The 27,758-nt window shown below is 46.4% G+C and overlaps 1 protein-coding gene across 5 annotated transcripts in view; it reads left to right on the plus strand.

Moving 5' to 3' along the window:
* The first annotated feature begins 7,587 nt into the window (after positions 1 to 7,587).
* The window catches only part of LOC119251364 (butyrophilin-like protein 1), a 43,473-nt gene continuing 23,302 nt past the window's right edge, over positions 7,588 to 27,758 (plus strand). For 4 of the 5 annotated variants that reach the window (XM_054698680.1, XM_054698676.1, XM_054698678.1 and 1 more), the window contains exons 1-2: positions 7,588 to 7,615; positions 25,737 to 25,834. In XM_054698680.1, the coding sequence (XP_054554655.1) occupies positions 25,747 to 25,834 (88 nt within the window). In that variant the 5' untranslated portion in view covers positions 7,588 to 7,615; positions 25,737 to 25,746. Of the gene's footprint in view, positions 7,616 to 23,562; positions 24,340 to 25,736; positions 25,835 to 27,758 lie in introns of those variants that run through there. The other variant, XM_054698677.1, reaches the window with a different exon arrangement.

Genomic DNA, 27,758 nt, shown 5'->3' on the forward strand with positions numbered 1-27,758 from the left:
CTTTATATTCCCCACTGTTTTTAGTTTCCTCATGTATTTACCTGAAACTATTTCCAAACAGGGAACAGTGTGTGCTCACCAAGAGCAGGAACAGGCCCTGAGGGGCTGGGGAGGCAGTGAGGGGGTGAGTGTCCAGGGACACCTGCCCTATGCTCTGTCCCTCCTCCCATCCCCAGATGGACCCAAGGGCAGCATTGGGGGGAGATGAGATTTCTGGTTGTGTCCTCCTGGGGCATTTTTGGGTCCAAGTTCCCCTTCCTGCTCCCCTCCCCCTGAGGAATGTGGAGCTGGGGGCTGGGCTGGGCTGAGAGCTGGGGTGGGGGTGGGGCACATCCTGCAGCTGCAGCCCCTCCCCAGGAAAGTTCTGAATTATGTCACTACACAGAGGCCTTGACTCAGGCTCCTGTATCTCTGTCTGCAGGTGTGAGAATCAGGGGCCACAGATACCACCTGTGCAGCCCAGCTCCTGGCACTTAGTAGGTGCTCAATATAGTAGGTTTTTTCCCCTGTTTCTTCATCAAATACTCAATACTTTTAGGCCTTGAGAAATGTCCCTATTGGACAGTGATTGATGATGTTTGAGGGGGTAAATATGGAGGAGAGAATTATTCCTTGTCTCTTTATTTTGAAATTAAGTAGGATATTCCAAGATACCAAGTTAAGATGATCATAAATGACATTTTAAGGATGACAAAGTGGGATGTGTTCAAGAGTATAAAGAAATCTTTTGAGTTTTAATATCTCAGACCAGACTTTAGTCAGAAACCAAGCATTTCTGTGCATCAGGGTCAGTCAGTCTGGCTGAATATGGGGCAGGATGGGCACAGGTTAGGGTTTCTATGATCTGGCAGAATGGGTAAAGGAGAGTCCTGGAGCCCTCTGTGACTTTCGCAGGCTTTTATTGAGCTTTTGTTATAGAGCAACCGCCAAGCTGTTATAGAGCAACCCCGATATTAAACGGTTTCCTGGCTGTGGGTCCTCACCCGTGCGCTTTAAAGGGACTTTTGAATACTCTACTACAGACACACACAAAGGGTTAATAAAAGGTTTATTTACAAGAGAAAAGGAAATAAGGAAAATGTACAACTCAGGGAGAAAATAGGGAAATAAAGTCTTTAATGCCTCCTACCCGATCCGACGACCTGGAAACCCAAAGTCACTCCCAGAGCTGGCCGGACGCTGTGAACTGGTGGAGAGCCAAAATGGGGGACCCCCCCAAAGCCCACGTGTCTGCCTTTTATATCCACCTGGCTGCTTAACCCCACCCTCAGGTCCCAGCCATCCTCCCTTTGGTGGTGATGGGATTTGGAGTTCCCAGTGTCTTTGGCTTTGACCTGGGGTGGGGGTGGAGTCCACAAAGCCTGTATGGAATTAGCTTTGGGACATCCTTTTCCCCCTAACAATTTTACATGTAGTGCAGCAACCAGGTACACCACAGGCAAGGGTGCCGGGGTGGGGTGGGACAGGAGGCCTGCAGGCCTCCAAGCCCCAGGCACCCCCCTCAAATCTTCACTCTGGGTTTTTCTGGTGTTTCTTCTCCCATTCGTTTTCTCCTGCCTATTCTGTTTCTTTTTCTCTTGGCACATATCTCTATACTGACCCCTGGCTCACAGAAGTAAACAACACAGTTTACAACAGTGGAACAACTGCAGGTGCCCCATCAGGCAGGGCAATCCTAATGGTGGGAGGACAGAAAAGGCTGCCCTCCTACATTTATCCTACACTCCACAAAGAGGGACATAGGAGGCCCCTCAGGAGAGGGAGAGTGAGCCCTGGCGGGGACAAGCCTGTTGGTGTGAAGCAGTGACTCTGTGAGGAGTCGGGTCCCTGGTGTGTAGAACGTGCTGTGAAGTCACAGGTGCTGCCCTGAATGATTCCAACTCAGTGAGATGAGATGACATGTGTGTGACACAGTTATATTTGGGGAGATAGAATAGCAGACAGGGGAGCATGGTGGACACTGTGCCCATCAGGGGCAGGTGCTTAGGTCACAGGTGACATCTTGTGTTCTTAGCGGACTGAGGAGTTTTCAGAGTGGACGAGGCTGAGGGGCCAAGGGTCAGCAGCATTGTCTCCTCTGCAGACGAGCTCAGCTGGGGCTGGTGAGGCCCCTCCTTGCTGGACACAGAGCAGGACTCCTCGCGGGATCCCACATGATTCCCAGATGACACATGTCAGAACTGGGGTGGAGGACAGGACCCCCAAGCCCAATAAGCAGGTTTGGGGTGCACAAGTGGCATCAGGAGTTTGGCAGAGGCCCCTCTAAGCAGGTCACTTCAGATGTGGCCTGAAAGGTGAGGGGCTTGGGGAGCAGAGGCAGCAGGAGTGTCAGGAACTGTGAGGAGGCCTGAGGCTGGGAGAGCTCCCTGAATTGGAGGAGTTACCTGAGCCAGAGGGGGCCCCCAGAAAGCAATGGGAAGGGGTCAGAGAGGGAGGGGGAGGCCTGGGAGCTCCTCCTTTAAGTTGAGGATCCCCTAAAGGGATGAGACAGGGAGATGACATGAGCTGACTGGAGAGAGTCATGGCTTGGAAGGAAATGGACTGGGGGAGGTGAGGCTGGAGGTGAGGTGGGCTCACCTTTGGGCCAGGTGAGAAATGAAGGTGATGTGGAATAGGTGCTGGTCAGGGACATGGATTGAACATTTGGGTGCATGGGAAGTAGGCAGTGAGGGGAGTGGACTGTGAAGATGATCCTTTTGTTTCTGGCAGAGAAAACTGGGGGTACACAGGTGCCCTTCACTGAGGAGGGGAAACCACAAGAAGTGAGGGGCGAGGGGAGGCCCAGTATGGGAGCAATGCTACTCATGTCGTCTGACAAAAGTCCGGGCATGGGGCAGATTTCTGAAAAATCAGGAATCTCGTTAGCTGACTCCACGATTCTCCTCATTTGTTTATGGCTAGTTTCTACCATTGCTAAAATATTCATTTAAAAGTAAAACTGCAGATACTGATCAATCACTGAATAACCAATTTGATGACAAATGGCACTGCATGATACAAATATTACATTTTTTAATAAAATTAGTAGTCCTCTGCCAAAAAGGCAGCAGTTTAACATTTGGCTTTACATTAACAAAGTGAAAAAACTTCTAGGAACAAAAGTCTGTAAACATCTATTGGCCAAGTCTTTCATATAGAGATGTGGTCTTTTGAGAAAGAAATTCCTTTACTTTAAAGTTAAAGATAATGGGGCCTCCCCGGTGGTGGCGCAGCGGTTGAGCGCCGGGTTGCGAAGCTGCCCGCGGCCTCTGCGGCCCCGGTTCAATCCCCGGCTGCTCCCAGGCCACCAGAGGAGGGTCCCACATGGCATGCAGACCTCTCCTGCCGCCCGCTGCTCCCCTCAGCAGTGTACTTCGGTCCTTCTGCCTGCTCTGCTCCCCGCTCTGGCTCTGGTGAATTCTCTCACCCTCTCGCGCTTCTGACTGTACCCAGTGCTTGTATAAACGAACAAACAAATAAATAAAACATGCCTCTATTTAAAAAAATAAATAAATAAAGTTAAAGATAATGTTAGGAGGAAATGATATCCTGAGCTAATTCCATACAGGCTTTGTGGACTCCACCCCCACTCCAGACTAAAGCCATCAAGACATTGGGAAAGACAAATCCCATCACCACCAAAGGGAGGGTGGCTGGGACCTGAGGGTGGAGTTGGGCAGCCAGGTTGGATATAAAAACCAAACACGTGGGCCTTGGGCTGGCTCGCTATTGCTTGCCTCCTGGCTTCACGGCTCCTGGCTTGCGGCCAGCTCTCAGAGTGCCATTTTGGGATTCCTGATCGGCGGATCGGGTAGGAGTCATTTAAAACTTTGTCTCCCACTTTTCTCCCTGAGCTGTACATTTCCTGATTTCCCCTTCCCGTGTAAATAAACCTTTTATTAACCTTTTGCGTGTGCCTGCAGTAGAGCATGGATAAATCCTTTTAAGCGCGTGGGTGAGGTCCCACAGTCAGGCACCCTGTTTTGTATCGGGGCTGCTCTACAACAATAACAGTTGGGTGGCAGAGGAGAGCCATGCTCCAAATATAAGAAAATTCCTGATAAACTGTTATAGGACAGGGAGAGGGGCAGCCCAAACCCCGCAAACCTGCCTATTCTAAGTGGGTTCTGCCATTCGCCAAATCTGTTATAGGACAGGGAGAGGGGCATCCCAAACCCCGCAAACCTGCCTATTCTACATGGGTTCTGCCATCCACCGCATGAACACAAAACATAGGAGACTTTAATGGGAAGGAACCTTAATAAAACTAGGAAACAATACAAGTAAGGCAAAGAGTCTAGTTTCTAAATCAAGCACCCAAAGTTACCCATCCCCTCGTGGGTAAAAGTCCATCCAAATGGGATTGGCCCAGAACAAGGCCCCAAAGCCTGCCACAAGTCTAAAGCATCTTCCAGTGGGGACCCACAGAAAAGAGTCAGAAACAACCAGACAAGCCCGGAAGGAAAAGAGCAAAATCAACATCAAGATAAAAGCTGCCATTGTCACCTCTCCATGGGTCTCACCCACATCTGTGTCACCCCGTCCACGACCAAAAGACAAGCGCAGCTTCTTCACGTGTCTCTAGGCTCCATGTGCCTCCTCCAGGTCTCCTGGCTCCATCCTGCTTCCTTCCTTAGTCTCTTCTGCAGCTTCTCCTCTTCCTGCTCAGCTCCACCCTCCCTTGGGTGGGGCAGGGAACCTCCCCCTTTCCTGGGGACCACCCTGTTACAAAACCAGGAGACACCATAGTTGACTCCTGCTAAATTCTTCCTGTTTGTTTAGGGCTAATTCCCCTGGATGTGACAATTGGTATGATAGCTGTTAGAGTATGCATTCAAGAATAAGTCAACAGCAATTTGTGAATGGTTGAGCTAGTAATCATGGCAGCGCAAATAACGCACTGGGAAATGGTCAATGTTACAACTACTGATATGTCACATATTGACCATTTTTGAGAATCAAAGGCTATAACCATCTCCACCCCTGCCCCTGATAAAATATTTGTAGTTCCTTAGAACAACAACCAGCAACCTTATGGAATAGGAAATTGCCCCTTGATCTTATAGTTAAATACGGAAACTAGGCTACTATATAAAGTAGAGAAGTGATAAGTAGAAAACTCTTTGTTTAGATTAGGAAACTTCCTCCCTTAATTGAGAGCTGGGGGCTAGGGAAGAGTCAGTGTGGCTTGCCTGGCATTAACGCCCTCCAGGCCCTTGGTTCCTTAATATCAAATCAATATAAAAACAATATACTATAAATGATGATTTCTATATAAGCCTTCTATTTTTTACTTTAATCAATTAGTTATATGTTAGTCTAAACTTTATAGATTAGTTAGGAATAATCTCTTTGTCTCCCTTCCCCAGGTGGCTTCCTGCCCTTTGTTTCCCTCAGCCCTTGGTTAATAGTTCACCATGGCAAACTTAGAAATGTTAGTTGCAGACACATAGGATTTTTGCTAGTAATACAATAACTGTTGGATTATTTAAAGTAAATGACTATTTTGAAAACATTTGTTTAGCAACTGTGCCTTCTTTAAGACAAAGAATAATAAGTGTCATAACCTCTGCAGGATGGCAAACAGATCTTTGTCTGCTCTTGAAAAAACATGTGATGATTATTATCTTCCTACCTTATGCTTGTGCACTCACGATTTGCTTAGTATAAATAAAGGGCTGCTGAGACCCTCAGCAGGATGATGTCAGCACCCTGATCAAGTGTCTACCTCTCCTCATTTCCCTTTCCCCCTTTCCTCACGATTTTGCTGATGCCGTCTCATCCTTCAGGAACCCCTGACACCGAGACAGCTGTGGCTGGCTCGCAACAGCCCAGGATCCCTGGTTTCCTTGAAGACAGAATTGGGCCTTCCTGGTAACACCGTGTCCTGGAGGGACAGGGTCTGGTCACCGTGACCAGGTTTGGGTGACATTAACATCTGAACAAGCTGCAGGCCCTGTCCACGTAACATGGGCAGGACCAGGCCCTGGCAGCTCCTGGTGCCCAGTGCTGACTCCTGGTGTCCAGGGAGTGGGGGCTTCTGAGTCAGCTGCTGTGAGGAAAAGAAAAACCGATCCCCTGGGGCTCCTCACAGGCTCTGCCTTATGGGGTCACTGGGGTGGTCACCATCGGGCACCCTCATAGCCCTGCATAGGGCTCAGTGTCCGTCCTGATTGGGCCCCTCACTCATCTCTAGTTCTGGGTCTGGAAACCAAGCAGCCTGGAGCACAGTGGGTGCTCAACACTGGGTGCTGGGTGGTTACCTCCCTGTGTCTGCGGGGTGTCAGGGTACCTGCACCATCCCTTTGCTGGGTCCTCTGATCCTTCGGTTTCCCTGCTGATAATTGGGGTGCACTCCAGTGCTGCAGGAGGCCTTGATGCCCCAGCCAGATAAGACACTGGCAAGCAGCGAAAGTAAAGGGCCTCGCACCGTGGGGCTGAAGCTAAAGAGCCTCACACCATGGTGCTGAAGATTCCTTGTGCCTCACGCCATGGGGCTGAAGATCTAACATTCCTTCATTTTTTTGTTCTTGGTCATAAAGAGAGACAAAATTTCCCAAAAAGTACATTAGGCTATAAATTATATGTATCAGCAGACTGCAAGCAATTGGCACGGAAAATTACCTGTTTAGAAATTAGTTACTACACAATTCGGCCCAATTAACAATGGGAGACAATTTATTGTATATATCTGACAAGCAATCCAGCATAACAATTATAGTAAATCCTTCTTTTGTTTTTTTAGAAGTTTCCTTTTTATTTAGAAGTTTCTTAGGAAAGTTTTTAAATGAAGTTAACTGTGTTTAGAAGTTTGTAGTAGAAAAAGTTCTGATAGCTGAGCAGCAGCTGGTCTCTGACTGAAGGCCATGTGAATAAAATAGTCTTTTGATGCTGAGGCTTTAGCTGATAGGGATGCACTGGCGGCTATCCACTGTCTTAGGTAATTGTCTAGCTGAAATAATAAGTTTTAGTGTTAGGTCTGTTTTTTTATCTATTAACCTTGAAGGCTACCGTCTAGCTGAGACCCGTAGGAGCCAGTAGTCTATGGGAACATAATACACTAATTATTTCTGCTTTGCACATGATAATGTATTTTTTTTTTTTACTAATAATGAATAAAAAAAGACCTGCTGAGTCTGGCAGCAGAAGATACTAGCACCTCACCAAGTGTCAGTGTCTCCTCATTCTACTTCATCCCCTTCCCCTCAGCCCTTAAGTTTCAGCCCCTTACAGGTCGCCAAGGCCGTCTCATCCTTTCAGGAACCCCTGACACGACATTTTGCCGGAGGCTGGTCCCCGGCACTCCAGAGGGCAGGGTAGAGGCTGTTGGAATTGCATTTCAGCTTTCACTTTCAAATAGTGTAAGAGCCAGAGAACAGTGATTGGTTTTTCTGGGAGAAATTTGTGAGGACCCGCAGGCTGGCCTCTGCAGACACCCCTCAACATGTGTCAGATTCTGCTTGTCTATCCCACTTGAACCATCTTCTGTGAACCATGAGGCTCCCTTGGCACCCAGCATTGCTCCAGAGCAGCTAACAGCAGGTGCAAACTCTGTGGGAAGATTCAGGGTCTGCTGGAAACACTGAAAATCTCAAGCTTGAAGGGACGCACAAAAAGCCGCACCATTTCAAAGCAGGTATGTCAGTTTTTAGACATGTTTCTTTTAAGAAGAAGGAAGTGGGGAGCAGCTGACTGTAAGGAGGGGCTGAGAATGTGGTGAGGCTGGGTGGGGTGGGAGGTGGCAGAGGAAATGGTGTAGCTCTAAGAGGAACCAGCACAACCTCATCGAAGGTTGTACTTTTCTTATTTTAATAATGTGTCTGTAACGCTTCCTGGGGCAGGACCCTGTTCTAGAATTTTAGGTAGTGATTCTTCCAATATAATTCATGTAATTCTTATTCCAACCTTTGTTGGGAGATGCTGATACTGACCCTTTTTTCTGGTGGGGAATGTGAGGCAGGAAGTTAAGAGACTTGATGAAGATGGTCACACAAAGAGTGGCCAAGTCCAGCGGTGACCTGAGAGTTAGCCTGTGGTGTCTGTCCTTCCTGAAACATGGCCTACCTGCTCCCAGCCCCCAACCAGTAGGTGGCTTGAAGGTGCTTTCTCTGATCAGGTCTTATCATCCCTTGTCTGCTGCTCTGTCCCATTGGGTCCCTCACCCGGAGGCAGGAATCCTGCACAGAGTTAGAGACAAAAAGGACGAAGCCCTAAGTGGGTATCTGACCAGGTTCCTGCTGTGTTTGGGGCAGGACCTTGACCTTGGCCCTGGCAGGTCAGTGCTAGAGAAGAACTGACCTTCAGGTGAGCTGAAAAAGCGGACAGAGCAGGATGGAGTCTGTGGGGGGACCCCGACTCCTTGGGCTAATGTCGTGTGTCCTGATGCTTCTCAGGGACACCTGCTCACACTGAGTGCACAGAACAAAAGCAGGCACTGGCCTGTCCTTCATGGGGGACCTGGGTCTGGCCCTCTGTCCTGGGAGTCACTGGGGGATGATGGGGAGGGGAGGGCAGTTTGCACCCCGGGCCCAGGTGCTGGGAATGGAGGGGCCTGGTGTTCTGAGTACAGTGGGTCTGGGGTATGGGTTCCACGGGGTGGGAAGTGAAGGGAGGATGTTTTTCTCCAATAAACCTCATGGTCTCTAGCAACACAGAGGCTCAGAAGCCCTGAGAGGAGCCAAGTCTGTCCTTCTTGGTTTCAAGGCCTAAGGGGTCACCAGGAAGGGCCCTGAGCCTGCTGGTGGGGAGTCCCTGGGCCCAGAGCTTCTGGCTGCCCTGCTCCTCTGTGTGGGCCTGGCTGCCTCCTGCCCTGTCTCTCCCCAGCCCTGAGGAGATGGTGCCCTGCTCCTGCCCCAGCTCTGTGCTCTGTCTCCTCCCCTCCCTGTCCTGTGTATCCCTCCCTGTTGTCCTGTGTCTCCCTCGGGTGGGTGGGCCCCAGGGGCTCTGGGAGCTCCTCCTTCAGGAATTGCCTTTGTTTGTTTGTCTTAGCATAATGTCCTCAGTTCCATCCATGTTATTTTAAATGGCCTGATTTTACTTATTTAAAAGAAAAAAATGTCTGTGGGCCTCCCTGGTGGTGCAAGGGGTTAATCTCAGCATTATCAAGCTTTCACCAGCCACTGCAACATGAGGGAGCTACTCACATGGCGCACAGACCTCTCCAGTCCCAGCCACTGCTCCCTTGAATTTCAGTAGATCTGCCTGTCCTGTTCCCCACTCTGTCTCTGATGAATCTTCTCATCCTCCGCAACTCTGGCCTATACCACAGTTCTTGTATGCATAAATAAAAATAAATCTTAAAAAAAAATCTGAGTGATATGTCATCATATGTGTGTATATATATATATATGTAATTTTACTACTTCTTTGAATAGCCCCCTGTTCCCGTCTCTCTTCAAATTGTGGAGTATCCATTATACTTATATTGCCTTTCCTCACAGAGGTGGTTAGTTCTTCCAGTTTTTCATCATTTTTCTCTTTTTTCTTCTTTCTGGTCCATTGTTCATTATTATTGAAGTCACTGACTTGATCTTCTCTTTGGTCTTTTCTGCTCCAATAGCTTATACAGGAGTGAATAGCTTCTCTGTTGAACTTTTTAGAGCCTCCGTCTTTGTGATGTTCATTTAAGAATTCAATTTCTACTTTCTGTTCACTGATTTTATTTTCCAAGAAATTCATTTATTATTCTCCATTTTGTTTTATCCTTTGATTCACTTTTATGTGTTTTTTCCATCTCTTTGGTTTTCTTTATGATGGCAATGTTGAACTCTACTTGATAGTAAGATATGATCTTCCATGGCTTTGTAGTTGTGTACTGGAGAGTTGTTCTCTTGTGATTTCATGTTCCCTTGAGGTCTCAAGTTTCTGGGGCTTATTTTGCTACTTGAAATTTCCAATTTTTGAAATTTAGGTAGGACTAGAGACCTGATCCTTGAGATGCTGAGTCAGAGACTGTGGGGTCTGCAGTCCTCCAGCCTCTGGTGCAGGTGCTCTGACTGGGGCATCTGAGCTCATGTTTGTGGCACCCCTGACACCTGCCTCTCCTAGTTCAGCCATGAGACTCTGCCCTGTGCACACTATCCCTGAGCTTCAGGAGGGTGGGGCCAGTCCTGAGTGGGGAGCAGGGGTGCATCCAGCTCTGTGCCTTTTTTCTTCTCTGGGGACCTTGTTAGCTGGGAGTGCCCAGTCAGAGCTGTGAGCCCCTCACTGTCAGCTCTCCCTACCCAAGGTCATGTGCCCAGTTGAGTGACAGCCCCACAGTGTGTGCTGAGCCTCCCCCACCCTGATCACAGCCTCCATGTGTCTTCTCTGCTGAAGGCCAGCTCTGGCAAAATGTCATGTCTGGGGTCCCTGAAAGGATAAGGTGGTGTCGGCAAAACTTGACAGATGAGGAGAAGGGGAGTGAGGCAGACACAGACACTCTATTCATTGCAAGTATCTCCTACTGAGGGCCTCAGCGGGTCTTTATTTATACTTGTTTTTTTTTTTTTAAAGATATATTTATTTATTTATACAAACACTGGATACAGTCAGAAGTGCGGGAGAGTGAGAGAATTCACCAGAGTCAGAGTGGGGAGCAGAACAGGTAGACTGATGAAGTACACTGCTGAGGGGAGCAGCAGGCAGCAGGAGAGGTCTGTGCACCATGTGGGACCCTTGCCCAGCAGCTAGGGATCTAACTGGCACTGCAGAAGCTGTGGGCAGCTTCGCAACCCAGCACTCAACCACTGTGCCACAGGGGAGGCCCTTTTTATACATTTTTGCAAGCAGTGAGATTACACCAACGTATATATGGAAGCAAAGCAGAAACAATCAGTGCATTCTTTTCCCATAGACATCTGGCTCCTTCATGCTTCTTTGCAAGAAGGCAAACTTCAAGGATAATAGCAAAAAAAAAAAACTAAACCTTACACTAAAATTCATTATTTCAGCTTAGTCTATCACCTAAGACAGCTGATAGCCATTGGTACACTCCTATAAACTAAAGCCTAAGCATTAAAAGAATCCTCTGATGTATATGGCCTTCAGCCGGAGACCAGCTGCTTTCTAGTTATCAGCTAACATGGTTTTCTACCTAGAAACTTCTTAACACAATTAACTTCATAGATCATTAAAAAAACTTTCCTAAGAAACTTCTAAAAAAAAAGGCAAAAGAAGGAATTACTATAGTCGTCCTGGATTGCTTGTCAGGCATGCTCATGTATAACAATTATTTCCCATTGTCAGGTGGGCCAAATCGTTCAGTGTTTAATTTTTAAGCAGGTAATTCTCCATGCTATGTGCTTACAATATTTTTATATATATACTTTATTGCCCAATGTATTTACCGACAAGTTTTTTCTTTTTATGACCAAGAACAAAAAACAAAGGGATGTTTAATCTTCAGCCCCCAGTGTGAGGCTCTTTAAAAGTCTTTGGCCCCAAGGTGTGAGGCCCTTTTTCTTCAGTCCCATGGTTTGAGGCTCTTTGAAAGTCTTCGGCCCCAGAGTGAAGCCCATTCTCTTAGCTGCTTGCCAGCATCTTATCTGGCTGGAGCAGCAAGGCCCCCTGCAACACTTCTCTGCCTAACTCTTGTTCAGTGAAGCATGCCTCTCCTGTGCCCCTTTTGGTGCTGTGTGGGCACAGAAACAGGTGCTGCCCTGAATGATTCCAACTCAGTGAGATGTGATGAGTGACCCATTTATATTTGGGGGGATACAACAGCAGACAGTGATACAGTTAACAAGTTTGTCTTTCCCCCATTTTTTGCAATTCCCCTTATCTGGCATTAACAGGATTGATGGCTTGTCTTTCCCATTTGTTGCAGCTTCCCCTCCCCTTCGGAAGAAAAACAAGCCAGCGCCCACCGGTTTCCCTGCAGACCCTTCCCCCTCGCCCAAAGAAAAACAAGTTGGCGATCACCGTCTCTGTGCCTTGACACCTTTCCCTTCCCTTAAGATGGATGAGCTGACACCCATCCATCTCCCTGTTGAGCTGGCGCCCACTTGTCTCTGTGCGGACCCCTTCCCCCTCCCCTTCGCGGACCCCTACCCATCTTCCCCTGTATAAACACCCCTGCCCACTGCCAAAGAGCAGGACGGTGGTCTTTCGGACGTGAGTCTGCCGCCCTCCTCATTTGTCGACAAATAAAACCGCTTTCCTTTTCCTCAAACTCAGTTTCCTTTTATTGGCTGAGGGAAACTGAGGCCGGTGTTCGGTAACACTCCTGCTGCTTCTGCTCCCCAAACCCTCACCTTTCAGGCCACATCTGAAGCAACCTGCTCAGAGGGGCCTCTGGCAACCTCCTGATCCTACTTGTGATACAGTTAACAAGTTTGTCTTTTCCCCATTTCTTGCAATTCCCCCTTATCTAGCATTACCAGGATGAATAGCTTGTCTTTCCCATTTGTTGCAGCCTCCCCCTCCCCTTGAGAAGAAAAACAAGCTGGCGCCCTCCAGTTTCTGTGCAGACCCTTCCCCCTCTCCCTAAGGAAAACAAGCTGGCGATCACCCTTCTCTGTGCTGACACCTTCCCCTTCCCTTAAGATGGATGAGTTGACAACCATGGGCCTCTGTGAAGACCCCTCCCCTTCCCCTATCTCTACACTTTCCCCCTCCCCTTGATGAAAACCAGCTGGTCCCATCCATCTCCCTGTTGAGCTGGCGCCCACTTGTCTCATGTGGACCCTTCCTCCTCCCCTTCGCGGACCCCAACCCATCTCCTCCTAGTATAAATACCCCTGCCCGCTGCCAAGGAGCAGGACGGTGGTTTTTCGGACATGAGTCTGCCGCCCTCCTCATTTGTTGACAAATAAAACCGCTTTCCTTTTCCTTTTCCTCAAACTCAGTTTCCTTTTATTGGCTAAGGGAAACTGAGGCCGGCGTTCGGTAACACTTGTGCACCCCGCACCTGCTTATTGGTCTTGGGGGTCCTGTCCTCCACCCCAGCCCTGACGTGTGTCATCTGGGAATCATGTGGGATCCCAGGAGGAGGCCCTGTGATCCTGTTCCATGTCCAGCAGGGAGGGTCCTCACCAGCCTCTCTGAGCTCCGGGGACAATGCTGCTGCCCATCAGCTTGTCACTCAGAAAATTTCTCAGTCCACTGAGAGCATGAGGCATCACCTCTGACTGGAGCACCAGCCTCTGATAGATGCAGCGTCCACCATGTTACCCTGTTGTTACCGAACGCCGGCCTCAGTTTCCCTCAGCCAATAAAAGGATACTGAGTTTGAGGAAAAGGAAAGCGGTTTTATTTGTCGACAAATGAGGAGGGCGGCAGACTCATGTCTGAAAAACCACCATCCTGCTCTCTGGCCGTGGGCAGGGGTATTTATACAGGGGGAGATGGGTAGGCGTCCGCGAAGGGGAGGGGGAAGGGGTCCGCACAGAGACAAGTGGGCGCCAGCTCAACAGGGAGATGGATGGGTGTCAGCTCATTCATCTTAAGGGAAGGGGAAGGTGTCAAGGCACAGAGACGGTGATCGCCAACTTGTTTTTCTTTGGGCGAGGGGGAAGGGTCTGCAGGGAAACGGGTGGGCGCCAGCTTGTTTTTCTTCCCAAGGGGAGGGGAAGCTGCAACAAGTGGGAAAGACAAGCCATCAATCCTGCCAATGCTAGATAAGGGGAATTGCAAGAAATGGGGAAAGACAAACTTGTTAACTGTATCATAATCCCCACTCTCAGTTATGACCTTCCATTTCTATGGGAAAAGGGGTGTCGTGTCATCTGGCTGCTTCCTGCTGAACAGGGTCGTCATGGTGGGGGTTTACTATGGAAGGCCTGCACTTATTGGTGCCATAGTTCCCGACATGATGTTAAGGTCTTGGTGCTGGTGTGGCAGCGACAAGATATACAACACAGCGTAGTCCTAAATGTAAGAGGGATTACTTTTTCTCTTCCTCAAGATGATGACATTAAGGCTATAGCCCTCACTGGAGAGGACCAGAGAATAATATAAATAGTTACTGAGACATAATTTTTCTCTACCCTCATCCCAATTCTGTAAAATAGTAAACCAAATCTAATTTTAACAATTTTCCCTATATTTGCATAAACTCATAGGGCAGAGTAAACAAGTAGAGTGTTGTTGGCTTTGTTGAAAATTCCACAGGCCTTAGCGTGAGCTTTTTAACATCCAGTCCATGCCGGCTTTATCTAAGTCACAGTCTCACCAAACTTCACCTGAGATTTCCTCTTCTCAAGGTTCCCAGAACTTTTTCCAGGGTTTTCCTCAGTCCTGTCCATGGAGGCAGCTTCCTCACCTTTCATGGAGGTCTCTGGAACCCAGTAAGCAAGGTGACAGGCTCTTCTTGGCTCGCTCTTCTCAGCTCAGCAGTTTATTCCCAGAAGAATTTCAATCAAAGCCTTGTAACAAAACATGTTTAATTTACCAACTTAAGGAGAAATACATAAAATTCCCTACTGAGATTATGCAAAGATAGACATTGTCCTGAGAAGTACAAATATTGCCTATGCTTCAGTTTGTTCATAAAAAGATGCAAATTGCCACTGCTAAGAACACAGCCCAGCTTAAAGACAAGGTTTCTAGAGACCAAAAAAAACCTAAAACATTAAAGACTAATTTTTTTAAAAGTCATGAAATATTATTCAAATCTTCCTCAGTGTACTTTCCATATATTAAGTCTTCATCTTCTGTTGGTAATTTTCATAAATCAAATTTTTATAGGCTCGGTAGTTTTTTTCAGTTCCAAAACATATGTATATTGTCAGTCTCTTTTTGTGAGTTTTCTGAAGACAAAGTTCAGCAAATAAACTTTAGAAAGAACAAAAACTCGAAAATGACCATACCTAAATCATGGCTTAAGGTAAAAGACAAGGATGTTTGCTCAATTTTGTGACACACATACACATATATATTTCAGTATAATCAGAATCATCCAATAATATTATACCAGAACATACTAGGTTTTAAAAATCGCATATATTTTAGAACACTTTAATCAATTTTATATATGCTGAAAAGATATAACTTTTTCCCTCAATGACAATTTTTATGAAGTTTTAACATTTCTAGATTGGTCCAATGTGTTTTAGCATTTTGCTATAAGGAAAATAATTTATTAAGAGTCCTAAGACACATCAAATAATTTTACTTAAAAAAAAAAATTACCATTTCTGAAATTTGACTCCAAGAAAAGTTTCGTCACAGGCTTAATAATATATATAGATTTTTATAAAACAACACTATAAGGTACCCAGAGTAATAACTAGAGGATTTTTAAAAGTAGATATATTTTCACAGTGCCCAACAATGCTGACAGGACTATATTTTTCAGTTTACCAAGTCCGAGGGTAAAAGAGAACCAAGATTTTAGATTACCTAAACAGTTTTTAATTTGTCATCAAGAACTAGTAAAAGCAGTTTAAGAATACTTGAGCCTTTACTGCAGATGGAAAAGAAATTAAAGTTTGGTTTTACGTAAGTACGCCACTGATAATAAATTTGAATATTCCTAAAGCAAGTCATTCTAGCACATAGCATTTTTCTAAGATACCTCTCTCAGACCTGCAAAGCTTCAACACGTTTTTTTTTTCCAAGATAGCTATTTTGTTTTGAGGCTAAATTTTTCAGACCTTTAGCATATCTTTTACATACATATTTAACACAATCTCGCTTTATTTGCATTTAGAGTTGCAACATTCTAGTTTTTAATTTTTAGATTGTAAGACTGTTATAGAAGACTTTTGTCTTTATTTATGCCCACAGGCCCAGAGATCTTTTTCCAAAGTCTAAGTCCCCAACAATTAGGCAACAGAGCATCCATTGACCCAGCAGGGGCACATTCGCACTTTAAAGCAAGCAGGGAGTATAGAAGCTGGAGACTCCCAAGAGGTCATCTGGTCATCTGGGGCACACAAGTCAGGTGCCTGGCCAGAGAAAGTCCATCAGTCATTTCCTGAAACTTTTAGTCTACTCTGAGGCCTTGTCCCAATGTAACAGGGTGGTCCCCAGGAAAGGGGGAGGTTCCCTGCCCCACCCAAGGGAGGGTGGAGCTGAGCAGGAGGAGGAGAAGCTGGAGAAGAGACTAAGAAAGGAAGCAGGATGGAGCCAGGAGACCTGGAGGAGGCGCATGGAGCCTAGAGACACGTGAAGAAGCTGCGCTTGTCTTTTGGTCGTGGACTGGGTGACACAGATGTGGGTGAGACCCGTGGGGAGGTGACAATGGCAGCTTTTATCTTGATGTTGATTTTGCTCTTTTCCTTCCGGGCTTGTCCGGTTGTTTGTGACCCTTTTCTGTGGGTCCCCACTGGAAGATGCTTTAGACTTGTAGCAGGCTTTGGGGCCTTGTTCTGGGCCAATCCCATTTGGATGGACTTTTACCCACGAGGGGACGGGTAACTCTGGATGCTTCATTTAGAAACTAGACTCTTTGCCTTACCTGTATTGTTTCCTAGTTTTATTAAAGTTCCTTCCCATTAAAGTCTCCTATGTTTTGTGTTGATGCGGCGGATGGCAGAACCCATTTAGAATAGGCAGGTTTGTGGGGTTTGGGCTGCCCCTCTCCCTGTCCTATAATGAAACTGTCATACTGGACATTCATGGACAATGCTGCTGACTAATTGTTGCTTCTCTTACACACATTGTAACCCTGAAAAAAAGACTGTCTCCTAAGACTACACCCTGAGATTGTGCCACCATAGATATGGTGGAATAAAAATTAAAAGGGGGGGATTGTAACAGGGTGGTCCCCAGGAAAGGGGGAGGTTCCCTGCCCCACCCAAGGGAGGGTGGAGCTGAGCAGGAGGAGGAGAAGCTGGAGAAGAGACTAAGAAAGGAAGCAGGATGGAGCCAGGAGACCTGGAGGAGGCGCATGGAGCCTAGAGACACGTGAAGAAGCTGCGCTTGTCTTTTGGTCGTGGACTGGGTGACACAGATGTGGGTGAGACCCGTGGGGAGGTGACAATGGCAGCTTTTATCTTGATGTTGATTTTGCTCTTTTCCTTCCGGGCTTGTCCGGTTGTTTGTGACCCTTTTCTGTGGGTCCCCACTGGAAGATGCTTTAGACTTGTAGCAGGCTTTGGGGCCTTGTTCTGGGCCAATCCCATTTGGATGGACTTTTACCCACGAGGGGACGGGTAACTCTGGATGCTTCATTTAGAAACTAGACTCTTTGCTTACCTGTATTGTTTCCTAGTTTTATTAAAGTTCCTTCCCATTAAAGTCTCCTATGTTTTGTGTTGATGCGGCGGATGGCAGAACCCATGTAGAATAGGCAGGTTTGCGGGGTTTGGGCTGCCCCTCTCCCTGTCCTATAACACCAACATCATCTAATTAACAGGCAAGCCTCAAATTGTTCACTTTAAGACATTGTTAGAGCTGTTATGCTGTTATTCCTTTGTAGTGGATAACTCATACATAAACACATGTTTTATTTTTTTCTAGATGATAACAATAAAGTTTTGTTTTCCTACTATAAGAAGCAAAAATACACCAAAAGCTCATCAAGCAGTCAACAGACTTTCGTTATTAAACTTAGTAAATCCTTAGTTTTATAGGAAAAATATACCACCATTTAAATAATGATAAGAAGAACAGAGATACCAACTGTAGCTCTAGTTTTTCTTAGAATAGGAAGTTCAAATTGCAGAGTTATAAATGAAACAATTTTATATACCAGAGGTTTTTCTTTTTTTCCTTGGCTAGGACAAGGGAAGGAAAAATCAATTAAGTTGCTTACCTGGGGAACAAAGGTACTTCTTTCAAGGTAAACAAATAGTGGATCAGTCTTTTTAGAAGAGAATTTTATCAAAAAGAAGTCCAGGTATAAACAAAACCACACTTATCTCTGTTAACATAGACAAGGTCAATAATTTTTTTTTCTTTTGACCACTCCAAACTTTTTCAAACACATTTAACATACAATAAAACTTTTAATTCCCAACATTATAAATCTAAGACATATGTGCTTTAATTAAACCATTACATTTTGAACTAGGTTTTGTTTACCAAAAATTTTAGATCGCGATCTCAAAATTTGGGTTCTTTTCTATTAGAATTTATATATGTACCATTTATAATGATTTTTAACACAGCAACCCTCCAGAGACAAAAAAAAACAAAAAACAAAAAACAAAAAACACAAAGGCAAAGACATAAACACAGAGATCTCTTTCATTTAGAATTTTGGCCATTTGCACTAATTTTTAGAGATAGTTATTTTACCAATATTTCTGACAACACTGACAACAATTATTAATTTACTTTTTAATATCCTTTCTAACTAACTCCTTCAGATAAGAAAACATTTCTCAAGTTATATTTGTAAGACTGCCCCTTAGGTTCTAAAGAAAGTGGGGCATAAAATTCCCTATCAGTTTTCTAAGGCCACATATTCCTTTAAATTCCTAGAAAAGATATTGGATGGGTAGACAGTTTCACCAAAACTATATCCCTTTTCAATGCAAAGATAGACTAACTCCTAAAACAACTTAAGTTTTCAAGTTAAGTTGATATAGCCATCTAAGTTCTGTTTTTTTTTGTTTTGTTTTGTTTTGTTTTATCTTGTTTTTGTTTTTTTTTTTAGTCAAGGAGGTTTCCAATAAGAGATGGAAGTTAAAGTCCTTACATGTTCTAATAAGCATCCCATTTTAATCATTTTAAAACCTCTAGAACCCAAGATTGGAACATTTTTAAAGACAAGCATAGAAAACTCAAATTGCTTTACAGAGTCCTAGTTTCTGTTTGACCTCACGGATGAAGCCTGGTCCCAAGAAAGATAGAACATGGACTATGAGATATATATGGGCCACGAGAAGGACAGGAGAAGAGGTAGATTAAGATCTTACTTGGCAGTTTATCTGTTCTTAGATTCTTACTAGAAATTTGATAAGGAATATTATTTACAGAAACCTACTATGTAGTTTGATTAGTAAATTGATTGTTTTAAGAGACTTAGATTTTCAAAGAAACCTAAAATTTTATGGTCAATAAGAAGTTTAGAAATGTTCCAACCAACTAGCAAGCTTCCTTTATAACTAACTAGAAAGTCCAAAGTAATCTTGGCAAAACCAACTGAGCCTGATCCCAGAAGTCTCGGCACGTGAATTTAGAGGAAGAAAACACCTCCTTAAAGTGGAGAACACTCTCTTCAGCTTACTTTACATCCAATTATTACAGTGACTGGTAAATAGTGAGTTAGGTGTCTGACTAAAGCATAAAAAGCAGAAAAATACCAAATTTTTAAATTATCCAAGACCTGATTCCAGATACTTGCTTGAATTCCTTACACAGGCACAAAGATCAGATTCACAAATCTATTTGCATAAAATGGGAAAAGGTAAGGTAAGTATGATAGAGGACAAGAATAGAAAAACTGAAAAAGAGGTGTCCACAAGACCAAAAACCTGGCTCACAAAATGCCAAGAGTTGGAGGTGTGGGTAGAAGGGATTAGCATAGCCATTGACACAGCTATGGAAACCAAGATCCTCAGTCTCCAATGCCTAGATTACAAAGTATAACACCCAAGCAGGTACAAAGATATGGAGATTGAGCCTATTGTAGAATCTCTGGTCACTTTTAGATTCTACATAATTATCCAGAATCAGCAACTAACCCGAAGGCTCACAAGGGGTGAATCCCTCCCAAACAGAAGACAACTATATCCATTCAGTCTCTGCACAGGCTCCGGGCAGCATTCCGTCTGCCCACCTGTGCCTAAGCAGCTTCCTCTTTTCACCAACTCTCTCCCTCTGCAGGGCAGCAGCCTCCCTGCCTGCCCATGACCTGTCTCTCTCTGGGCCCTCTCCTCACTGAGCTCCCTCAGTGGAGGCCACTCCCCTCAAAGCCACCCGCCTGCAACCACGCAGACCTTTCTCAGCAAACCTGTCCCTTCTGGGGCAGCTGTTCCTGCCCGCTTGTGTCTCCTTTACTTTCCTGTCCCCTTTCCCTAATAAACCTGCCCTTTCAATATAACTAATGTCTCTGTCTCGTGGAGAAACTCGCCTGGGAAGCTTGCTGCATGTCTCTGAAACAGGAGCTCTGGTAACACCCTTCCCAGAGTAAACCCAACGACCCCGCACTCCAGACCCACTAACTCCAAAAACAATATCAAGTAGAAGCCCTGGTCCAGGCCCAGTTTTCTCGTTGGAACAATTCCAGTCCTTCCAGTCATCTGCCAATGTCCTAGAAGAGTCAGAGTTATCTTAGATTGCCTAAAGCCAAAGCATCTGAATTGACATGGAATGTCAGGGTAAGATTTTAGAAGAGCATAGATAAAAGGGACTCATAGGTGAGCCGGCCAATGTGGAAAAAGGAGAGTTTATTGCCTGGCTTTTGTGTTAACAAAAAAAAAAAAAAAAAATCAGTCTGTTCCCCGCTATCAGTTGTTCCTGGGCTCCTGCAGGGAAACAGTGTTAGGAGCTGCATTTTAGACATAGGTTTGTAGTTACAGGTCGACCACTCAGTTAATATTTTCCCCAAGGGTCTTTCAGATGAAACAAATATGGCACCTCTCATAAGGTTAACTAAATCCCTGGCTTCCAAAAAAGAAACAAACAGGAAACACCAAATACCAAATAGACATCAAGTAAAAAACACCAAATGTTTCCCAATTCCCACTCAACCCGGCCTAACACACCAAAGAGCGCTCCAAATTGAGGGAGACTCATAGACTCCCTCCCAAATGAGGAGACCTGAACTCCCCCCTCCGCGAGGGGACTCAGATTCCTCCCGAATGTGTGAAGGCCAAGGTCTTGGCGTGCACGCCAGGGGAACTTACACCAAACGCCAGGGGACCGCGGTTTTCCATCCAGTTTCCATCTCCTCAAAGGTAACTCCAGGGTGCAGAGAAGAGCTGTGCCTCTCCTCGAGGAGGACTTGGGACGTTCCCCGGAGGTAAAAGAACTCCGGCAGCTGCTGGGACTCTCCCTCATCCTCCTGGAGAGAGGGTGCTCCCTCTCAGCAGGAGGGTCAGGATGCCACCCGGGATGCCCAGGCCCCTCTCTGACAGCACAGACCAGCATAGACAGGTGAGCCTGGTGCGCTGCAGCAGGCAACAGCTCCGTCAGTTGGAAGTCAGAGTTGGGGTTGGGAGAGCCAAAGTGGCATCCACCTCCTGGCTGGCTCGCCAAAATTGTTACTGAACACCGCCTCAGTTTCCTTCAGCCAATAAAAGGAAACTGAGTTTGAGGAAAAGGAAAGCGGTTTTATTTGTCGACAAATGAGGAGGGCGGCAGACTCATGTCCGAAAGACCACCGTCCTGCTCTTTGGCAGTGGGCAGGGGTGTTTATACAGGGGGAGATGGGTAGGGGTACGCGAAGGGGAGGGGGAAGGGGTCCGCACAGAGACAAGTGGGCGCCAGCTCAACAGGGAGATGGATGGGTGTCAGCTCATTCATCTTAAGGGAAGGGGAAGGTGTCAAGGCACAGAGACGGGTAATCACCAACTTGTTTTTCTTTGGGTGAGGGGGAAGGGTCTGCAGGGAAACGGGTGGGCGCCAGCTTGTTCTTCTTCCCAAGGGGAGGGGAAGCTGCAACAAATGGGAAAGACAAGCCATCAATCCTGCCAATGCTAGATAAGGGGAATTGCAAGAAATTGGGAAAGGCAAACTTGTTAACTGTATCAGGAGCATCAGAGACTGTGAGGAGGCCTGAGGCTGGGAGAGCTCCCTGAATTGGAGGAGTCACCTGAGTCAGGAGGGGGCCCCTGGGAGAGCAATGGGAGGGGTTCAGAGAGGAAAGAGGAGGCCTGGGAGACCCTCTTTTAAGCAGAGGGGGTCCCCTGAAGGGATGAGACAGGGAGATGACCTGAGCTAACTGGAGAGAGTCATGGTCTTGGAAGGAAATAGATTGGGGGAGGTGAGGCTGGAGGTGAGGTGGGGTGACCCTTGGGCCAAGTGAGAAATGAGGGTGATGTGGAATAGGTGCTGGTCATAGATATGGATTGAACAGTTGGGTTCATTGGCAGTAGACTGGGTTGGGGAGTGGACTGTGAGGATGACCCTGGAGTCTCTGGCAGAGATAACTGGGTGGACACAGGTGCCCTTCCCTGAGAAGGGAAAACCACAGGAAGTGAGGGGGTGGGGCAGCCCAGGCTCCCTGGTTTCCTTGGGGATATAGAATCAGGCCTTTCCTGGTGACCCCGTGTCCTGGAGGGACAGTGTCTGGTCACTGTAACCAGGTCTCGGGTGACATTAACATCTGAACAAGCCGCAGGCCCCGTCCATGCAGCGTGGGCAGAACCAGGTCCTGGCAGCTCCTGGTGCCCAGTGCTGACTCCTGGTGTCCAGGGTGTGGGGGCTCCTGGGTCAGCTGCTTGAGGAGAAGAAAACAGATCCCCTAGGGGCTCCTCACAGGCTCTGCCACGTGGGGTGAGAGCTACCATGGAGTCACTGAGTGCTGCAAGCCTGCCGTGGCAGCCTGGGTGTCAAGGGTTCCTGAAGGATGGGAAGGCGGTGGAACAATTGTAGAGAATGATGAGGGAGGGGGAATGTGGAGATGCAAACACTTGATCAGGGTGCTGACATCATCCTGCTGAGGGCCTCAGCAGTTCTTTGTTTATACTAAGCAAATCGTGAGTGCATAAGCATATGCATTGAGGTAGGAAGATAACAATCATCACATGTTTTTCAAGAGCAGCCAAAGGTCTGTTTGCCCTCCTGCAGAGGTTATGACATTTATTATTCTTTGTCTTAAAGAAGGCACAGTTGCTAAACAAGTGTTCTTAAAATAGTTATTTACTTTAAACAACCCAACAGTTATTATATTACTAGCAAAAAGCCTATGTGACTGCAACTAACATTTCTAAGTTTGCCATGGTGAAGGATTAACTAAGGGCTAGGGGAAACAAAGGGCAGGAGGTTACCTGGGGGACAGGAGACAAAGGGATATTTTCTAACTAACCTATAAAGTTTAGACTAACATATAACCAAATGATTAAAGCAAAAAACAGAAGGTTATTATAAAGAAATCATCATCTATAGTATATTGTTTTAATATTGATTCGATATCAAGGAAACAAGGGCCTGGAGGGCGTTAATACCAGGCAAGCTTCACTGACTCTTCCCTAGCCCCCAGCTCTCAATTGAGGGAGGAATTCTCCTAATCTAACAAAAGAGTTTTCTACCTATAACTCCTCTATTTATCTAGTCAGCCGATCATGGGAAATTTCCATTCTCTGTAAGATTGCTGGTTGTTGTTTTAAGGAACTACAGATATTTCATCAGGGACAGGGCCAGAGATGGTTATAGCTTTTGGTTTTCGAAATGTTTAATATGTGACATATCAGTAGTTGTAACATTGACTATTTCCAAATGCATTATTTGTGCTGCCATGTTTATTAGCTTAACCAGTAACAAAACTGTCGTTGACTTATTCTCGAATGCATACTCTAACAGCTACCATATCAATTGTTACATCCAGGGGAATTAGCCCTAAACAAACAGGAAAAATTTAGCAGAAGCTGGCTATGGGCCTCCTGGCTTAACAGGAATTTTCTTAAAGACTTTCATGGAGAGATGTTTATAGCCTTTTGTTCCCAGAAGTTTTTTCACTTTGTTAATGTAAGGCCAAATGTTGAATTACTGCCTTTTGGCAGAGAACTACTAATTTTATAAAATATGTAATATTTGTATCATGTTGTGCCATTTGCCATCAAATTGGCTGTTCAGTAATTGATTAAACAGTATTTGCAGTTTTATTTTTAAATGTGTATTTTAACAATGGTAAAAACTAGCCATAAACAAATGAGGAGAATCTAGGAGTCAGCTAAGGAGATTCCTGACTTTTCAGAAATCTGCCCCATGCCCAGACCTTTGTCAGATGACATGAGTAACGTGACTCCCAGTAACTGGGGTGGTCACCATTGGGCACACACACGGGGCTCAGAGTCAGTCCTGACTGTGCCCCACACTCACCCCTAGTTCTGGGTCTCAGAGCCAAGCAACCTGGAGCATAGTGAATGCCCAACAGTGGGTGCTGGGTGGGGGCCTCCCCCTGTGCCTGTGGGGTTTCAGGGTGCCTGCCCCTCCCCTCTGCTGATGCATCTGATCTTGCTTTTTCCTGTTTCAGGAAGGAAGTGCTCCCTCGGGTGCACTGTCTAGAGGACAGGGTGGAGGCTGCTGGGATTGCATTTTAAGCTTTCACTTTCAGATAGTGTCTGAGCCAGAGAAGTGTGATTGCTTTTTAAGAGAAAATTAGGAGGATCCCAGGGATCCTACCTCTGGTGAGACACCCCTCAATGAATGTGGAACTCTGCCTGTCTACTCTCTTGAGAACCATCTTCTCTGAGGCCCCCTTGGCGCCCAGCAGGGCTCCTGAGCAGCTAACAGCAGGTGCTAACTCTGTAAGAAGATTTGGGGAAGCACTGAAACTTCTCAAGTTCTAAGGGACACCCTGGAAACCCCACTAGTTCAAAGCAGGTATGTCAGTTTTGAAGACATGTTTCTTTTAAGAAGAGGAAAGTGGGGAGCAGCAGGCTGTAAGGAGGGGTTGAGAAGGTGGTGGGGCTTGGATGGACTGGGAGGTGGCACAGGAAATGGTGCAGGTCTAAGAGGACCCAGCACAACCTCACCGAAGATTGTACTTCACTTATTTTATTTTATTTATTTTTTTAAAGATTTATTTATTTATGCATACCAGAGCTGGGGTACAGGCCAGAGGTGTGGTGGGGTGGGGGTGGGGGATTAGAGGATTCACCAGAGACAGAGTGGGGAACAGAACAGGCAGACTGAGTGAAATACACTGCTGAGGAGAGCAGCAGATGAGACAGGAGAAGTCTGCTGCACACTTCACTTATTTTAATAATGTGCCTGTAACATTCCTGGGGCAGGACCCTGTTCTAGAACTTTAGGTAGTGACTCTTCAAATACAATTTATGTAATTCTCATTCCAACCTTGGTTGGGAGATACTGATACTGTTCCCATTTCTGTGGGGAAAGTGAGGCAGGAGGGTTAAGTGACTTGATGAAGATGGTCACACAGAGAGTGGCTGAGTCTAGAGATGACCTCAGAGTCAGCCCCAGAATCTGCCCTCCCAGGACCATCACCTGCCTCCCCCCAACCCCAGTCAGTATGTGGTTTGAGGGTGTTTTCTCTGAGCAGGACTCATTTCCCTTCTCTGCTTCTCTGTCTCACTGGGTCCCTCACCATGAGGCAGAAACTCCCCAGAGTTAGAGAGGACAAGGACAAAGCCCTCAGTGGGGATCTGACCTGGCTCCTGCTGTGTTTGGGGCAGGACCTTGACCTTAGCCCTGGCAGGTCAGGTCTGGGGAGGGACTGACCTTCAGGTGAGCTGAAAAACTAACAGAGCACTGCAGGAGCCTGTGAGGGGACCTCGACTCCTTGGGGACAGTGTCGTGTCATGTGTCCTGATGCTTCTCAGGGACACCTGCTCACACTGAGTGCACAGGACAAAAGCAGGCACTGGTCTGTCCTTCATGGGGGGCCTGGGTCTCTTCCTCTATTCTGGGGAGTCACTGGGTGTGATGATGAGGAGGGGAGGGCAATTTGCAACCAGTGAACAGAATGGTGAACAGTCTGGGAATGGAGGGGCCTGGTGTTCTGAGTAGAGTGGGTCTGGGATGTGGATTCCACAGGGTGGGAAGCGAAGGGAGGATGTTTTTCTCCAATAAACCTCATTGTCTCTAGCAGCACAGAGGCTCAGAAGCCCTGAGACAAGCCAGGTCTGCCCTTCTCGGTCTCAGGGTCGAAGGGGTCCCTAGGAACGGCCCTGCTCCCCCCCCTCCCCATCCCACAGCTCCAGGCTGCCCTGATCCTCTGTGTGGGCCTGGCTGCCTCCTGCCCTGTTTCTCCCCAGCCCTGAGGAGATGGCGCCCTGCTCCTGCCCCAGCTCTGTGCTCTGCCTCCTCCCCTCCCTGCTGCTCTTCCTCCAGCTGCCCCCTGGGGGGTCCCCAGGTGAGTGTGTCCTTCCCTGTTCCTGTGTCTCCCTCGGGTCAGTGGGGCCCAGGAGCTCTGGGAGCTCCTCCTTCAGGAATTTCCTTTGTTCATTTGTCTTTGCTTAATATCTTCAAGTTCCATCCATGTTGTTTTAAATGCCATGATTTTACTTATTAAAAAAAAAAAAATCAGTGGGCCAGCCTGGTGGTGCAAGTGGTTAAGTCTCAGCATTATCAAGCTATCACCAGCCACTGCAGCAGGAGTTTCATCCCTGGCCAGGGAGCTGATCCACACAACTTGTAGCAGACTTCTCCTGTCTTGCTAACTGCTCCCCTCAGCAGTCTATTTCTGTCAGTCTTCTTGTTCTTCTCCCCACTCTGTCTCTGGTGAATCATCTCACACCACCCCAGCACTTCTGGCTTACAGCTCAGCTCTTATATGCATACATAAATAAAAATATTTTTTTTTAAATCTGAGTACTATTTCATTATGTGTTTGTGTGTGTATATGTAATGTTACTCTATTTCTTTGAATGAGTCTCTGTACCTGTCTCTCTCTTCAAATTGTGGAATATCCATTATGCTTATGTTGCCTTTCTTCATAGATTGGTTAGTTCTTCCAGTTTTTCTTTATTTTTCTCTTTTTTCTTCTAATTCGGTCCATTGTTCATTATTATCGTGAGGTCTCTGATTTGATCTTCCATTTGGTCTATTCTGCTCCCATAGATTCTCCAGGAGTGAGTAGCTTCTCTGCTAATATTTTTACAGCCCCCATTTCTGTGATTTTAATTTAAAGCTTCAATTTCTATTTTCTTTTTACTCATATTATTTTCCAAGTCATTCATTTATTGTTCTGAATTTTGTTTTTCTCTGTAATTCACTTTTCTGAGTTTTCTCCATTTCTTTGACTTTATTACGGCAATTTGAACTCTACTTGATAGTAAGATATGATCTTCCATATCTTTGTAGTTACATACTGCAGAGTTGCTGTTGTCTTGTGATTTCATATTCCCTTGAGATCTCAAGTTTCTGGGGCTTATTGTACTGCTTTAAATTTCTTGTTTTTGAAAAAATGCATCTGTAGAGGTAACTTAGAGAGTTGAACTACTTCTTGCTTTCCATCAGGTGACCCTGTTGTGTTTTTAGATTTGTAACTTATGTAGGACTAGAGACCTGATCCTTGAGATGCTGAGTCAGAGACTGTGGGGCCTGCAGTCATCCAGCCTCTGGGGTGGGTGCTCTGGCTGGGGCATGTGATCTCATGTGTGTGGCACCCCTGACACCCGCCTCTCCCAGTTCAGCCCTGAGACTCCGCCCTGTGCACACTGTCCCTGAGCTTCAGGAGAGCGGGGCCAGTCCTGAATGGGGAGAGGGGATGCTCTGTGCCTCCAGCTCTGTGCCTCATTTCTTCACTGGGGACCTTGTTAGCTGGGAGCACCCAGTCAGAGCTGTGAGCCCCTCACTGTCAGCTTTCCCTGCCCAGGGCCACGTGCCTGGTTTTGTAACCACCGCACTGTGTGCTGTGGCCTCCCCGACCCTGACCACAGGCTCCAGGTGTCTCTCTTGTCCTAAAACTCTTGGTCAGTGAAGCATGACTCCCCTCTTTGCCCCTTTTTGTGCTGTCTGCCTGGTGACTGCTGTATGAGAGTGTCCAGTTGTCTCTCAAGCCTGGTGTTCTCTGGGTGTCCTGTCCACTCATTCACATTGATGATCCTCTATGCAATGAAATACATTTCCTTAGTCACCTTCTTAGTCCCTCAAGAACTCTTTTGAAATGGACGTTCTTGGGCACATCCCAATCTGCTGCATCAGGCCTGGGGTAGGGTCCCTGCATTTTACAACTACAAGCCCTCCTGGAGATTGTGATGCTGAAGGTGAGAACCATGGAGTTAGAGTTTTTATGGAAGGTCCTGCTATCTGGGACACTAGTGAATGAGGGAGCA

Source organism: Talpa occidentalis, unplaced genomic scaffold, assembly GCF_014898055.3.
Source record: "Talpa occidentalis isolate TD23 unplaced genomic scaffold, MPIMG_talOcc4v2.1 talOcc4.2, whole genome shotgun sequence".
Classification (NCBI taxonomy): Eukaryota; Metazoa; Chordata; class Mammalia; order Eulipotyphla; family Talpidae; genus Talpa; species Talpa occidentalis.